Below are 17907 nucleotides of genomic sequence, written 5' to 3'. Positions count from 1 at the left end.
GTTGATAAGGATTTAATTTCTCCAGCACTATATACTGTATGTGTGAAGTAGTTCTAAAATAAACTGGTCAGCAAGATCAAAGTTTCAGTTTCACAAAACTATATATGCCTATTTTGTTTTACATCGAGTAACACAGGATGCATTTCAGTACTTTACTAGTTTTTATTAACATCAAGAAATATGTGGGGGAAAAACACAAATGAAATCACCCCACTTTGAATTGAGACAGAAACAAGGTGTCTGAAGTATAGGCATTGGTTCAATACAGATTATTTATTTCAGTGACAGAGCTACAGTTTATCAGGATGTATATAAGAAGTACAAAGCTATTTACAGCTGAACACAAAAGTCACAACATAAACAAAAGTTGTAATGCATTTAGCACTTTTTCTTATTAACACAAACAGAAATCCACTTAGAGAACTGAATCAAAAAATAATTGTAGATCCATGAACAAAATCGGCCCGCCCTCCAGAACTACATAAATTTGGGCCGTCCCTTTACAACCACAAATAATTTAAATTATGAGGAACTGAACCTCTCAATGACTTTAAGGCGAATGAATGCTTATTTAGGCTTACATCAGGTTTGGCAAAAATACAAACAAAAAAACAGACGGCCTGTCAACCAGATCATCTGGACTTTAGGACCCATGGTAAAGAAGCATGGTGCTGAACAGAGCATGGTCATACAACTGCTCTGCTTTCACAGACTTCTGGTGCTCCACTTGGCTGCCTGCAGTACTGTTGGAAACTGTCTCAGGTGTGTCACTGTAGGTATGATGTTGGCAGTGGATGATTTCTGCTGCTGGGTCACACCCAATTAGGAGTTCTGGTTGGTTGTGACCATTTGAGGGAAAAGCCCCACACAGAGTTTCACCTGCCACTGGAAATGAGACAAATTGTCAATTGGCAAATATATAAAATATGACCATATTCCTGCTGCTCTACTTATGAGAGTGGCAAGAAAAGCATAAAACATCAGTGGATTGGTTTTGTTTTGCACAACTATTCCATGAGGGCCTGTTATATCAGCAGCTACACAGGTAATGTAGAGGCCATTCTGTGACATTTCAAGCACACTAGAAAAACCTTGATAAACCAGTCTAGCTTACACAAAATGTTGATCAATGAATTGCAAAATACACTCCAGAAAGCCTTACATAACTGCACAAGTTTTGACCTTAGGCCTTGTTTGAAATGGGTCACATCCTGATCCACTTCACTTTGACATACAATCTGTGCTGTATGGCTGTGGCACACTGTCCTACTTCCACTCCCACTCTGTTGGTTCAGCTATCGCACAGAGTCAAGAAAATCCAAAGTCCTTTGCAGATGTCGGCATGTCACAAGCCGAAGCCAGACAGATCAAGCATAGGGGATTTAAAGTAGTTAAACTTAGTCTAGTGAATTAACTATTTACAAGGAATATCACCCCTTCTTTCTATTCATCTGAAAAACATGCCACTTTCAATCCAATTTTCCCCAGACCACCTGGTACTTTCAATCACTAAAATTAAAACAGGAACAGGCCTTGGCCAGTGAATGAAAACCATTAAGAAACCACACAAAGCCCACCACAATCATATTTATCAAATTAATCAACATTTAATGAGATTACATGAGCAAATACAAAACTAAAACTGCTCAGTACTAAACATTGGAAGCTCCAATTTGCATCAATATGCAGTCAACAGCTGACAATTAAAGCTAAACAGGCACGACGAGTGATGTATGGTACTACAAAAAACGTTTACCAGATGGAAGAATGTCCCCAAGACATCCTTCAGAGTTGGAGATTATGTCAAATCGTTGGTTAACTGTTCAAAACAGCTCAAGAAATCAAGCTTTTAGCAAAATGTAGATACTCATGCAAACTTGCTTGAGCAATACTAACTGATTGTAAAACAACCAATTACCAATTTCCAAAGTGTAGTGTGGGTTATCAATGCTTATATACAGATGTGCAAGCCTTACTAGTTACTTAAAAAATGCAAACATTAAGGCTTTTGCTATTACACAGCAAACGCCATTACTCACCATACAGAGGAAACAATAAAGCAGTCTCCTCTGCCAAAATGGACACAAGGAAAAACACAACAGGAATAACTAAATGCCAAGCCCCTAAATTACCTAGTACATGACACCTAAAAGCTACAAAAAAGCCGCACAGTGAATAGTTTATACTTTATAAGCTACATTCATGTTAGGATATGCTTTGGCATAAGGTAATTCTTGAATATAAAAAAAAGCATCGCTAATGTATGAGTAGTTGAACAATAAGTGGAATTTCCACAGTGTGGAATCAAATTCAAAAACCAAAAAGAGCTTAGGCACTCTTAATTTTTTAAATAAATGCCTTTATCAATCTGCCATTATGTAAAAGTGAAGGGTGCCTAAGCCATTCATGTTGTGGATTCCCCTGAAAACCCCATCACCTTCCAATCACTATTTAGATATTATATTTAATGTGTAACAAAGCGGCACTCTCTTTTCTCCCTTTTCTTAAGAACATTCAGTCTAAGAAGACATTACACACTCCCATCTTTCTATGTGGAATGAGGATTACAACTTCTTTAGCCATTCCAACAGAATGTAAATAAATCTGTGTAAATTACTGACAGTGAAGTAACAACAAGGCTAGTTTCACTAACACCTAGCACTTCATATTCAAGAGTACACAGGCCAATGTTGAGATCTTCAGATAATCATTTAAGTTGTCTCCTCTCACCTTATGCTGCAAGCATAATATGAGAGGCAATACTGCAACCTCTCTGATTTGTCCTCAGCATAAGGCTCATTTCTTTCTGTAAAGCAAATATGACCTATATCTGCACAGGTGGGCCTACAGGTGTCAAAGGAATGCCAATCATCATGTAATTTAGGACACGTTGCTGTAAAATTGTGCAAAACAAAACTCATCCTTTCCTATCTAAAAAAAATCTAAGGATTGTACAAGAATTTTCTGTATAAATTTGAATGTGTCAAATCTACCTATATGACAACAAAACAAAGACATCTTAAGAAAACTTTTATCCATTAAAGTATAACCAGGTAAAGGAGAAAATACAGAACACACAAATTGACGAATGTTTCTCAAATATAGCGCTACACCAAGTAAAAAAAAACAATGTATGCCTTTATGCATACAATTTGCAGGAAACCACAGCCACATGGTACCCAAGACATTCTGCACAATTGGGAACATTAGAGTGTGCCATCACACACAAGCCCTTTACAGGTACGCATAGGAGTTGGTGCAGCGACAAGGGATCTGCATTGACGCCACAGTGATGATCTCCAGCTCTTTAGGTGCCGGGCTTGACCTGTCCTCTCCCCCCTGGTCCTCACTCTGGTCCATAGGGCCTTGCCCATGTGGCGGTGCAAACCCGTTCAGGCCAAATGCAAAGGGTCCTGGCCCACCTGAGCTCACAGTCGCTGCCAACTCCACATTCATGCTTTCCATCTGGACCTCTCCAGCACCACCCAGTGGCCCGTTCCCGTTCAGCATTGCTGGTGGCATGCCCAGACCTAAGAGCCAGCAGAGACACCATGTGGATGAAAAAGGAATGAATAGTACTTGTTGAACAGAACCTCGTTCGTCCACAACCTCAAACATCCCAACAAAGTAGTCTACTGAAATGGCAGACAGAACCAACCCCCCCCCCGCCCCCCTTCACACCCAACCAAAAAAAGCAAAAGCACAAAAACAAAACAAAACAAAACAAAAAAGTATGCCACAACAGCAAAATACATGCAATTTGTGCATTTGTTCCTGTTGATACATCCAATTTCATGGCCTTTCTGCCTTCAACAAGTAACACTGTACTAGGGGTTCTGTGAATATAAATCTGGACACTTGTTCTCATTGATTCAAATGAAAATCTTTCCTGACAAGTTGAAATAGTTGAGGTTCTTCAGAATCCTGACTAGTATTCTCTTACACACAGCATTATAATGCTACAGAATTAAATGAAGATTAGTTGGTTTTACAATAGATAAATCAGAGTTTAGCAGATGTTGCGAAGCACCATATTTTGTAAAGCTCATCTAAGTTGGATACAACTTCTGATGAAATGATTAGCCGCCAAAGACCCCTCCATCACCGTACGCACACATTAAAGATCAGATTTGATTTGCCAAGAGACCTACCGTTAGTTCTTGCCTTCTTGCTTTGATTGACTTCCATGCCGTCAAACGACCTCTTTCTGTTGGGCACATTTGGGAAGCTCCGTCCCTGAATAGTGGGGTGAGAGCGGTCCCCATTCTGGGCCGTGCCATTCAGAAAAAACCCATTGAGCTGAGTCTGAGACTGAGCCAGGTTCCGCTGAAGGTTCTGGGCATTGGAGAGAATCTCCGCGCACTCCTGGAAGCCCTGGGCATGGGCCAGGTCAGCAGCCGTCAGCCCACTGGCATTCCTCATACTGCACAACGGGAAGGAACTGTGTTAGAGAGACCCTAACAGTTTTTTCGGTTAACACAAAAAACACACACACACACGCACACATACACAAACTCGATAAGCAATTACTCACACACAGACAGACAGACACACTCACACACACAGAAATGTACACAAACTGCCTGTGCTGCTCTATCCTCTCACATCCTCTTCGTCATCGTCATGAGAGATGACGACTGATCCATTTGGGATCATTTTCATCTTCCATAATACAACTAAAATGTGGAAACAAAGTTTCCAAAAAAAGGGGTAAGTGTCTGCTGCAAAAGGACATGATTAAGATGACTGAAAGTATACACCAATTTATTTTAATGAATACCTGAAACAATCTGACCTATTGGTTATGATGATAAATAATAGTTATTTAGTTATATACGATTCATTGAACCCAAAGGAGATGCATTTTTGGGGTGATGAAAATCTTTGAGAGCCTTGTCTTGTCTGGTGGACATCAAGGAGGATTCAGCACAACGTAAAAAGGCTGCAGTCATCACACATTTCCAGAGACACAGCTGAAGGACATTTGCAATGCTGACAAAAATTCCAGGCAGTAGTGCTGCTATGTTCCAATTTAGCACTGCAGGAGGGCAAAGTCTGCCAAAAATTCTTAATAGAGTGTGTACCCATTATGTGTGTGTGAAGGTATAGATAATGTAGATGTGTGTAATGTGGGAGGCTAAAAGAAAAAAAAAATCTTGAGGGGAAAAAAAAAGTCAAAGAGCCTGGCAAGGCAAGATAAAAGGATTTTTCAAGGAACAAGTACAGGATTCAGAGATTCATCATCCAAAAAGGTCCAATATGCATCATAGTTGTCTTCATGGGAAATTTCATGTAATTCATTGTTAAGAGGGAGAATGAAACAAGGACATGAAAGTGTTGGAATGTGACCTTCAAGCATCAGAAATCTGGAAGTCTTCTTTCCACATGTTGGAGCTCTCAGAACCAAGCTTAAGTAGGCTACATCTTGTTTTAAGAAAGACAGATAAACAAGAAAATGAAAAATAAAATTAACCAACAGAAACCTCAGCATTATTACCAAAATATGTATTTGTAAATCCATTGCTAATATGAATTTGAGTGTGTGCATCACACACAGTTATGTTAATCATGTCCAGTTGCAGCAGGAATCTTGTGATCTTCTGAGTGGGATTATGAATGAGCAAACAGTGCTGAGTGGGACTCTTACTCAAAGGGGGTAGCCAAACGTTTCAACTGTCATTTTCAGACTTATACATGGTATAACACTTGGTAGGCAGTATGGAAGCAATGTCACTAGATGATAAAGGACAAAGGACAACTAGTCTGACCATGACAAGAAATTAAACTAAAATTAAAACTAAAACTAAATTATGTAAATTAAAATAAATTGTATATCTATATATTTTGCCTAAAGCAGATTGCTGCAGCCATCTGGTGTTGAAGTTGCCAAATAAGTTGTCTTCTGCTGCTATGAACTACTGTCCAGGAACAAATGTCTACAAACTAATGCTTGAGAAGCACCTAGAAAACTATCCCACTAACCAGTAGATGCCTTTCAGCGTGATTGTTGGGATGCCAAACAGAAAATATTTTGAATGGTCAATCTGAAAACACTACTGCACTTGTTCTGAGGCTAAATGTCATTGTGTTGTGTTGCAAAATGAGCTTCTGCGGAAACAACTACATCTTTGTGAAAGAAGTGGACTTGTGGCCCACGTGTGCAGCTTGCACCTACAACTGGAAATGAGAAGGGGAAAAAATGAATACTTCTCCTTTTGCCGGCCATCTCATATGTCTATAATATCAAATCCATCTCTAGTATGGCATACTTGTTCAGTGCTTTGAGCACTGCATGATAAAACACTAGGTTTCATTCTAAAGAATTATTTGCTGTTAAGCTACTAAAACAAAGTGACACTCTTCCATACATTGGTATTAGACAACATTAAAAATATATGGTCACTGTTTGCTCATTCATGTTGTTTAGAAACTGTTCTTTCTCTGAATCCTTATCTAAACAGGTGTGCAAAAAAGAAACATTTTGTTCAAGAACTAGTGCACATGAAAAACATTTTCTGAAGAATCAAAATTAAAATCACTCATTAACTTGCATACACATTACCCGTCCCCTTCAAATTAACGCTTCCAAGAGATAACTCTTTTGGAAAGGTTTAAACCGAAAACCATTTTGTGGTAAGGTAGATGGACTGGTCTCACTCCAAGGAATAGAAATTCTACAGTTCAAATGTCAGCAGCTGCTTTGTTTCAATTAATTTAACAATTTAGTACTCTAAAAACAAATCTTACTTTTTTGGAACAGGAATAGCTCCCTCTGCCAAGGGCTGCACAACCAGAGGAGCACCAAGGTAAATGAATGACAGCAGCACTAAGCGATAAAAGAATATTAAGGAATGATTGCATTGCCTTCTCCTTTAAGCAATGGGTGCTGTCACCTGAATTAATAGTCATTCTTTCTATGGTAAATGCAAAACTAAGTCAACCGTGTCATCTTTGTTGAGCAGAGGTAGTCAAGTGGTTTAGTTTGCAGCCCCTGGAACCATGTGTGCCCCTGCTGGCTGAGGATCAAATCTGCTTGTTTTCCAACTCTCTGAAGAGATTAAAAAAAAAAAATACTGAAGGTGAATGGATTGTCCACCCACCTTTTTGGGGGGATAAAAACACAACAAAATTCATTTTTGTTGACAATTTAGCAGTCATAGAAACTCTTAAGAGTCTTGCTTATCTCAGCCTTGTTTTAAGCTAGGAGCAAAAAGAGCTTTAACTAGCGTTACAACAGTGGATGCTTTGAAACATATACAAATAGACCAGCTGGTCCATCTAATATAGGAGACCAACACTGGAGATGATACAAGCAGATGAAAAAAACAAGTGTCAATCAGTTAGAAAAATACTTGCTAAAAATGTTAGCTAAATCATCTGCTTGTTGGCTGCAGTTGGCGATGAGTTCAACTGGCCAATCAAAGTATGTAAACTCTTCTTTCTGAAAATTCAATCCTGTTGCTTAACTATTTTTAAGCCTATAATTGGAGAGAACACTGCTTCACAATATCCTGAAAATCAAAAAAAAAAAATATTCCTTTGGTGAGACTTTGATCCAGTTCATTGATCCAACAACATGGATAACTGGGTATACTGATTGGCCCATGTTTGCAAATTCAAAAGGAAGCGTTAATTCTTTGTAAATGCCTGGTATGCTTTGCTTTTCCGTCCTAAGCACACAATGAGTATCTTCTCCCACTATCGTCTAACCTTCCAGAGGCAACCTATTATCATGCTACATGTTGACATGGGACTCACATGATTAAACCTGTCCACATAAGGGGCTCCTATGGTTATTTCACAAAATCAAAAAAACAAACAAAAGAAAAAAAAACAAACAGAAAAACTAGATACAGGAACAGTCATGGATAATAAGCAAAGCATGCAGGTCTAAAACTTTTTTAGATTTGATTCATAAAGTCCTAGCATTAAAACCAATCACCGCAAGAAATACCTCAACAGTTTGCCAGTGTGTAGATAGGAAGCGATAGTGAGAACACTCAATGCCACAACAGTGCGGCTATCCCAGGGAACGGGGCAGACTCAGCAGTGTCTATTCTCCCCCTTTCTAGGATTACTTGAAAAAACCAAGTCATTTCCAATTCAATGGCTGCAAGACATTAAGACGTACGGTTCTGTTTCTGTTAACAGTACAGAGAACTTTTTTTAAACTTATTGTCACTTTCATAAAGGAAAAGGTGACAAAGATTAGATGTCAAAACAGACTGTATGATATCATTGTATAGGGTTAATACTGTGACATACAAAATAAAACAGTTCTTTGTATAAGGTGAAATATTTTGAACAATAAAATGACAGTGAATAACCATTGCAACAGGATGATTGTTAGCATTATACAGTTAATAGCTCAGCTAATGCTGCTGTGCAAATCTAACCCATCTGACTGAGCAAGCTTTTCTCTTTGCACTACTCTATCCAACGGCAGCCTCTACGCACTATCCTACTTGTTCCTAATTTACTAATGGACAACCTTAACACTTTTGAGGCTCATGACAAAAAAAAAAAAAAAAAAAAAAAAAAAAAAAAAAAAAAAAAACAAGGAATAAAATATTTTAAAATGTTTTATTTTTTTAGGAGTTATATAAAAACTAGAAAAATATTTTCTGTTCATGTATTGTAATTTTTAATAACCGCGCTCATTTTTACACATAATTTATAATTAATTCAACTTATAATTGAATGAACTGGAATGTTTGATCTGAAATTCCATGTACAGAAAAGTGGGACAAACATATTCTTTTCTTTTGAATTAACTGCCTAATGATAAACTGAAAAATCTCAAGTCTTCTTGGGCAAAGAATGCTGTTAAGAAGTGCAATTTGGCTTCACGGTTGCAAAACCAAAGAATCAACATGACTTTTTTCAAAGAAAGAACTCAACCCATTGTCCACCAGTTGATCATGAGAGTGTGAGACATCCAGATGGGGTCAGCAAACAAGACCAGTTTCATTTGATCAGTGTAAGCAAGCCCCTTTGTCACAATCCTCCTCCATAAAACAGAATGTTCCCACCTTGAAATATTATCGAGCTGTTATCATTCAACATTCTACGAATAATTCTCAATTCATTTAACGGCCCGACCTGGACCTCCCCTTCCCCTTCCAGTGGCGTTAAAGACATTTTTACACGTGCATTCCACTCGGCTGATTCCAACCTGGAGTTACGCGTGGGGATATGTGGCATTCTGCAAGATGTGCACTTGAGGTGATGAATATCAAGGCATGCCCAGCTTCACATTACGATGCACAGATTCTGACTTTCATGTCCATTTGTATGTTCTTTTCCCGTCTGGTGCTCCCATTGTTTCATGATGTAAATAAATCTCCATACTAATAAATGCCAAAGACATCCAACAGGATATGAATTGGCAAGTCACAAAAACTAAACTAAATCCATTAGACTGCAGAATGCTGTTAACTTGTCTCTTAAAAAATGGAATGGTATTTAAAGCAATCTGATGACTCTCCACAAATAAGCAAACAAGAGGTGTCCTGCCATTTATGTACTCGATTTTTTAAGGGATTAAAGGAGATGGCACTAACAGGGCGCACGGAGGTCACCAAGAAATTAATTAAATGGAGCTGTGCAGCTGCGTTGCAGAGCCAGATCGCACAGTCAACATCCCTTCTGCGTTACTCAAGGTAGGGTGAGCCCTTTCCATCCTGGTAACAGGGGCTGCGTCAGCTGGACACGGTATTCAAGGATGTTGTGGGGATATCTGAGGCCTCTGTCTCCCGCTGCCTGGTGCAATTCTTAAGTAGATGAACCAAAGAATCCATTGGCCAGATACTGACGCACAAAGATGCACGATCAGAGACAGATTGCATTGTGTTGTTTCTTAATCTAAACATCATAGCCTAAATCATTTCAGATTTTGTAAAGTATATCTCATGTCTTTATCGAACTGGATATGGATATGTTGCCAATTCAACCTTTGTGTGCCATTGTCCAACAAAAACTGAATTAAATGCCACATGGTATTAAAAAGCAATGCTTTAGCAGAAAGACATGAAAAGGAGTTAAGTCCATGACCCGATTATCCACTATACCAGTGGGCAGGACAAAGAAACCATGGTTTGGAATAAACACATGCGCAAGCAAAGGAACGACCAAAATCCTCAGTGTGTACACTGAATAGACCATTGGAACACCTCAACGCGTATGTCTTAATCCGTGTAAGACCCGCATGACGTTACACAGTCTAAATCGGGCCCTTACTGAATAACTAAGATGGTTACAGGACAACGCAACGACAAAGGAATTTAGTATCCACATACTGGGGTTCGTATTTGAAAGAGGCTTTGAGGGTTAATCTAAATGTCCTCTGAATACCAAGGCAGTGAGATACTGCAGGCATGGTCAGTAAAATAAGCAAGGTCTTAGAGTGGAGACAGCAAGCAACTAGGTGTCCTGTTAAATGTTCAGATTTCCAAGAAAAGGGGCAACATGAAATTAGACCAAAGCCTGAACCTGGAATTAAGAAAAGGCTCTCCTTGGGGTGATGGAACAAGAAGTGTCAAAATAGAAACGAGCAGTATTCATGAGGCTGAAGGAAGTCAGTTGAGTAATGCACAATCCTTTCTAGTCAAACTTTGAGTCAAACTGTTGTGGAGGAGATTGGACAATATGCCTGATATATGAAACACGGCCGGTGGAAAGGCAAAAGCTGGAATTTAAGATCAAACCTTAATGGTGCAAGACATTTATTAAGTTCTGCGACAATTTAACTTATACTATAAAGAGACCGCCAATGCCATAAGAGGTTGAGCGTAATTTATTCTCGTGTATTGTTGGTCAGCCTGGATTTTACAGCAATTTAAGACTAGGTTATGACAGTTAAAGGAAATGTAGAGCCTAGTTTATACTTGATTACCTTCTTAAACCTATTGTATTGTATACATTTACATATCATTTATGCTATTAAGAAAAACAATTAAGCAGGCCCATTTTCATATTTACCCATTTATGATGATGAATTACACTGCCTCACCCAAATATGGTCTCAATATCCAAAGAGAAAATTATAGAGGACATTTAATCATTAATTATTAATAACTGCCATTAATAAAATTCACTGTGAAACTATTTGTTGTTGTCAGCTATTTAAATTTGTTCAAAATCCAAAGGACCCATCCGTAGTTGCAGTATAGCAACCCCAAGTAAAACACGTCACTCAACTACTGACTTGGAAGAAAGATTATCATTTCAATGCTGATATTTATTGCCCACATTTCAAGGACTGGCAGTTATGTGACAAACATTTACATGCATTTTGAGGCTGTAGAAAGTTTGGATTAATTTGCACTGTTTAAGATTAGAGTAAAACAGATCTGTATTTTCAGTAATGATCAGCTGTGACTACAGCCAAAAGTTTTATTAAACTGTATTTTCTTTTTTTAACAAGAACATGTATGCACAAATTACATGTATGCAGAAATTAAGTAACCTCATATAAATGTCATCAACGTTAAATTTTTCAACCAATATTCCACAGCATTGTTTGATGCCTCAGAGGGTTAATAGCCCGAAGAGTTGACTAACACAGTATGTTACAAAATACCTCCAATACTACAATCCAAAAGAAATCCCTTCAATCCCTATCAAAATCTGTCAGTTCAGTTTTGGGTCATTGAAGTGTGTGCGCCTATGTATTTAAATACTTTGTTTCATTTTAAACTCAAATCTTGTAACAGGCTGAAAGTTACGCAACAGCAGAAGAGTGATTTTGTTTGCAGCTGTTTGACATTAGCTAGCCCCTTTAAAAACTTCAAATAAGGGTGAATATATTATTAGTAAAAGACAACATTACTAGATAACACATCTGATTAGGTGTAAGCTGTTGTAACAACTAGAGACTTTTTTTTTAATTGCTCTTGGAAATTGAGTCTAAAAACTTAAAATATTTTATGTCATGAGCCTCTTCCCCACCTAGTTTGCCTTAGTTTCCCTCCCAGTTGTGCCCCTCTATATTTCTGGGTCATGAGTTAAAAGAAATTATCATAATAAATAAAATACAATCTCAAAGATCTGCAGGGGAAAAAATCACATATCATTTTCATCACTTATCAATATTACTCAGCAGCTGATGACCAAATGCACATTACATGAACTCAACCAGAACTGAAGCATTTATTGAACATGTCAGTGGGAAAACATTGGATTTAATTTGATAAAACAGTCAATGCAACCAGGGGTTTCAAATGTCATGGAAAATTAAGTCTGAACACTAAAAAGTACATCACCTTGGTTTACAGTCTGACCATAAAAAACATAATGTGCCCCAGCCTCCTGGGACGGCCTTGTTGCATCCTCATTTTAAATTCCTCAAATGAATAACTTGACATTTAAAATTTTACTTTTATTCTTCTTCACCAAGGACTTGTTATACTGTGAGGAAAATATTCTACATTTGTGTTTCAACAACTCTAATAAAAAAAAAAGAAGCATTGTTTGTATTCCTCATTGGAGCAGAAGTCAATAAGCCAGATTGCTGCTAGCAGTACCTATCAGTTTGTAGTGAAGAATTCTAACAATGCTGATCTGACTTTTTCAGTTACTGCCAATGCAAAGCCTTTTCCTCCACACTGTAACAAATGCCTCATGAACAGAAATAACCCAAATTTCACAATGACACGCCAGAGTGTAGCCATTTTCACTGATAGCATTTGGTGAACTCAAATCCTTGTTACACCAAATCATGACCATTTCCATCATTGTGAAGACTGTTAACAAAGTGATGACAGGATAAATAAGTACTAACAGAGCACACATGAAAACTCCCTGGTAGTTTCAGTTCTCTGAACATCGATGGTGTCAAGATGAAAAGGCATACAGCTTGTTCCAGAGATGAAATTGCAAGTGAAACTAACACTTCAACTGAGAGTACAAAAATGTAAAATAAATTAAAATTTTAAATAAATTAATCAACAAATACAATTGGTGTACAGTATGTTCTGGCAGTACGTAAATTAAGTGTGTATTAATGTACTTATTTATAAATTAAGTAAGTTAAGAGAGTTGGTCAAGTTGACACATCAGCTTTGGGACTTACAAGAACTATGCTGTGTTGAGGCTACAAGCAAGGAAAAATATTGCAAGTTGCAATCAATTTGAAGTGACCTGACTAACCAGTCAGCACATTCTTGTAACCCCGCCAGTCTTGGATGCGTATTACACATGCGTTTATTACCTATCAATGTAAGCAAGTGAGCTTTCCAAGACAACTTGGTCACAGCCTAAATTCAAGAAACTGGATTGATGGGTTGTGTCTCCTTATGCATTTCTTCATGCTTCAGGTCCACCAACAATAACAAAGTGTTTTCTATAAATGGCACAATCCTGCCAAACCACAAGAACAGCTGCCAACTCTAAAGGTGTGTCTGTGTGGCTGTACTCTACAGCTGAGGTCAGTCACTTATCAACTTCCTCACTAGGCGCCAGGGTAGATAGGTTGGGACGGTTAAATTCATTTGTCACCAAACATTATTTCCCCCAATATTCTCAATCTCAAGAGCTTTGCCTTGTTATGTCAAATGACATCTGTTCTAAAAAAAGGGTAGAAATGACGGAAGCCAAAATAGCCTGGTCAAAACTAGGAAACAACACCTAATCTTCCATTTCTTGTACATTGTCTCCAAGCAAGTTAAGAAGTAATCTAACATCAGTGCATTCAATTTTGATCTATGCATTTTCATTCTATGCAACAGAAATGTAGCCTCTTCATACAGACAGTGAAAAGGGCTTCAGAAAATGAGCAAATGTGCATTTGGTCATCCAATACAGCTGTATGTAAGACACTAACCAAAACAAAGGTTAACAAAGAAAAACACACTCTAGATTCAACAAAGAACATGCATTATGGCCTACTAAGCTAAAAAGATTTTGTCAACCTTTACATTAAGTTGTTCTTGTGCATGTATAATAATGTCGCTGGATTTGAAGCGATTTATTAGTTTAGTTTCAAGCCACTTTGCTGAGCTAATGGTTTACAGTTCATTTACACCAATTTAGTTCTTCCTCAAACCACATCAGCACTATTTAAGTTTCAGCTGAGTGTAAAACAATTCTATATGAAAAGTAGGTACAAATCCTTCTCTTTGAAGCCAAATAGTTTTAACAGTAATATTATTACACAGTGGGCAACTTAATGTGAATTGTTGCAACATTAAACAACAATTTCAAGGGTTTATCAAGATGTGTCACATTTTCAAGGGAGCTCCACCAAAACTGTTAATATTCTCTGACCAATAAATCTTGTGGTCTGTTTTGAGTGCAGGCTGGAGACGTTACCACCAGACATGAAAGACATGATCAACCTGGTATTTTGTCTTTGGGGAATTCTTTGGGACATTCTGCATCAGACACTGTTGCTAACTACTTAGCAAACCACCATCTGGCTAAACCTCCTCACTCACTGTTTAACAAGTTGCGTCACCATGAATATCCACATCCCGCTGGGAGAGAGATTCAAAGGTTCCACACAGTTTTTTGGTGTACAACTTGAACACCAGAACTGAATGCCGTTGCAGGGAAAAGCAGAGTTCTATTATGCAGGGCTTTAATAGAGAATCTTCATTTATTGATCTTTCTAGGTCAACCCCATTTGGCCAGGTGTATATAGGCCAGCCATACTACATCTACAATACAAAAATTAGCCTGCATATGGTAATTGTCTGTGGCTGTTCTAAATTCTAAATTATTACTTAAATTGTAATACGTGTCACGAATGTATGTTTCCCAAATCTAATGTTCAAACCCTGATGGTTAAATTGCTGGTTTCCACAGATCCTCTGACTAATCTTGCCTGTCTGCAACATTGTAGAAACTGCAAAAGAATATATCTAGCATTTAAATTTCATCACTGCTCCTATTTGGGTTTTGGTGGTGATCCCTTGTAAAGGTGTAACTGAGATGTTGGATAGTATAGAGGGAAAGAAAAAAAAAGGACACAGGAGTGATCTAACAGGACTTACTCAGCTTTCGCTCCCTGAATCAAGAGAGCGTTGATACACTCCAGACTGCCCGCACGAGCAGCCTTGTGGATGGGCGCCTCGCCCACATAGTCCTGAGAGATGACGGAGATGGCAGTTATACAAAGAAAAAAAGATAGTGTTGTGCACAAGAACAGTAGCATAAGCCAAAACACTGCTTTGAGGAGTGATTTTAGAAATAGTTTCCAATACTGAATACATAACTCATATTTGCCCTCCCATAGTCCCTGCCTTTACAATTCCAAGGTTCAAAACAGATTCAAAAGGAGGACAGCAGGGTGTGACTGAACTTTTCACCCAGACTTCACCACCACCCACACAGCTTTACGGTTACACATCAGTAAGAGGGTGGAGGGAAGGAAAATTAAATACAGCAAAAAGGCTGCAGAGTCAGAAAGATTTTCAACCAACTCCCTCCTCTAACCACACTGTAAATGTAGGCCATGCTTAAATGCTGTGGTTTTCTGCTCTCCAACAACAGACAGCTCAAATATTGTATCCAGGGGAGGTGGGGGTGGTGGAGGGGGGGGTCACAAATCGTAGAGTTACCCCGACTGTGATGGTTTTTTAAACATATGCAGACTATATTCAAAGAGCATTATTAGAAATAAAAGTCAGTGATGTGTTTCATGACGACGACACATTATGTAATCGTGACCTACTAATCTGATTTCTCTCAGCAGCGCAGTGGAGCAGAAAATACAGCCTAGTGCTGAAGTCTGTGCATGACAACATACACAAAGAGGCATAAAAAGCCAAACACAGAAGAGTGTGAGAGCAACCACAACTGAAAAAAATGTGTTAGATACATAATCTGAATATAGGTCAAGTGGAACAGTCAGGAGCTAGAGTATACTGCAGGGGTCATGACCCCAAGTTAGGATGATCCCCCCCCTGATGAGATCACTCTGAGCTCAACCTCTCACACTGGCTGCTCTGCCTTTTTCACTCAGGCATGCATGTGTGCGTCTGTACAGATTAGTGTTTTTATGGAGGGAGTCATTTTTGTGACGTGTTATTTTAAATGTTAAAGGCACATAAAGTCTTATAATGCCTGTTTTTACTGTATTTAAGGTACTGTTGTCCTTGTAACAGTGTAAAACTGTGTGGTGTCAATGTGTCTCTCAAGCAATGTCACCAAGACAAATTGCTGTTCACATACTGCACTTGGCACTTAGTGATTCTGATGGTTCCAAGTTAGACTGTTTAATTTTCAGTGTGCATGTGGTGTCATACCTGTCTGTTGATATCTGCACCAGTTTGGAGTAGCCATAACAAGCACTCAGGGTGGCCCCCAAATGCAGCAATGTGTGTGGGCGTCTGTGCAAACCTGGAGGTCACAGCGTTCACACCACAGCCCACTTGGACCAGACGCATCACACACTCCAACTGTCAGAGACAAATGCATAGAGACACAGAAATGTAAGAGAGAGGGGAGAGAGGAAGTGATTTAATTAATCAAATCTCTCTGGAAAAAAATGCAATAAGCAAGAAGCGATAGGGCAGGTATGGACAAGTGCGGTGAGACCCTGGTTACAGAGAAAAATGCAACACTGCTGGTGATGTGTGCAGATTGACTCAGTCTGCATACTTCTAACTTTAGGCATGGATCCAAGTCCTCTACAAACTGTAGCCCTGACCTTTCCTAGGTGTGGTGTAAAACAAACATTTTGACCTCCCTAGCTTAAGTGAAGAGGTAGTGTGTGTGTGTGTGTGTGTGTGCGCGCGCGCGCGTATGAGAGATGTTAACTGCCAATGCATTTGAAATTAGTCGTTTTGTGTTGACTTGGAAGTTGCTGTCCACTCAGCCGCACGTTTAAACATAAATCTTAATACTAAGATCCAAGAAACATCTGAAAAACAGAACATTTATTGTGCTCAGCAACCAAGTTCTACAGTTTTTTCTTTTTAGTAATAGGCTCATTTGGCAGACAGACGGTCCTCGTAAAACCAGTGAGTGAGCCTTTCATTGATTGGCCCCTCAACATTGTTCCCGCTCCACATCTGCAAAGGTTTTCGGAAGCGATACGTTACTGCTATATCTGTATGCAATATATATTTTCCGAGAGAAAAGAGATGAACTGTAGTAACGTATCAATTTCAAAGTCAAATGCCCGCCTCGCCCTGCCCAGTCGTGTGTTTAACGAGCTGCTTTCTAGCTCGTCAGCTAACTGTAACAGTTAACATTAGCAAATGGCCGAGACGAGGCGGAAAGCGTTAACCGCTATCGTTCTGGACAGCGCTACCCAAAATGTCCATTCGAGGAAAATGAGGACGTCGAACAGCTAGGCTAGCTAGAAAGCTACCTTTCCGAAATGAGCGGCCCAATGTATAGGTGTCCAGCCGTAGAAGGTATCCTCCACCGTTAGGTCAGCCGGGTTTGAGATGCACTGAAGCAGGGAGCACAAGGCGCCGACATCTCCATCCCTGCACGCCCGGTGGAGAGGGAAACGGACGTTCAGTACCTCCTCACTAGAGAATCCGGATTCAACTCCCACCGACATTGTAACTAAGGAGAGCAGAAGTAACACGATATTCGCTAACTAGCTATATGAGAGCAGATAAATTACGAATGCCTTTATTTCGTCGCTGACGGGTGCCCGTAAATCAGGACACACGCCACCCCGACTGCGTTGGTGTGTGTTTCTGCCTGACAACACAAAGCAGAAAGCAAAGCACACGCGAAGTGAAACTTGAGAAGCGGCAAGTGAGCCGCAAACTCCGGAGTGGATTTCACAGTCCCGGATTCTGTTCGAACGTCTGATCAAGGAAACTGATAGTTTCAGTTCTCGGTTCTGATTGGCCGAGGCACGTTCGAAACCATCCACACCTGCGACCGCACAACACTGAGATTGAATATTAATGCGCAAACCTAAAATTACCGTTTATACCGGTA

At 39.2% G+C, this 17907-nt stretch overlaps 1 protein-coding gene across 2 annotated transcripts; it reads right to left on the bottom strand.

Annotated features, from left to right (window-relative positions):
* Positions 1-153: 153 nt before the first annotated feature.
* Positions 154-17660, bottom strand: ankrd10b (ankyrin repeat domain 10b). Of its 2 annotated transcripts, XM_071516167.1 has the most exons (6): positions 17318-17660; positions 16248-16400; positions 14994-15085; positions 4152-4423; positions 3423-3530; positions 154-885 (listed from the first exon to the last, which is right to left on the bottom strand). In XM_071516167.1, exons 1-6 carry the CDS (start codon positions 17513-17515, stop codon positions 644-646), a joined length of 1065 nt encoding a protein of 354 aa, XP_071372268.1. In that variant the 5' UTR covers positions 17516-17660; the 3' UTR covers positions 154-643. The 2 variants fall into 2 exon arrangements, with proteins under 2 accessions (XP_071372268.1, XP_071372270.1); XM_071516169.1 differs by lacking the exon at positions 154-885 and having other exon boundaries at positions 1583-3530.
* Between the last annotated feature and the right edge of the window lie 247 nt (positions 17661-17907).

Source organism: Centroberyx affinis, unplaced genomic scaffold, assembly GCF_046629955.1.
Source record: "Centroberyx affinis isolate AG114_WGS23_722 - 3 ecotype Tasmania unplaced genomic scaffold, CSIRO-AGI_Caff_v1 ptg000393l_1, whole genome shotgun sequence".
Lineage (NCBI taxonomy): Eukaryota > Metazoa > Chordata > Actinopteri > Beryciformes > Berycidae > Centroberyx > Centroberyx affinis.
This window is presented reverse-complemented; position numbering and strand designations above follow the sequence as displayed.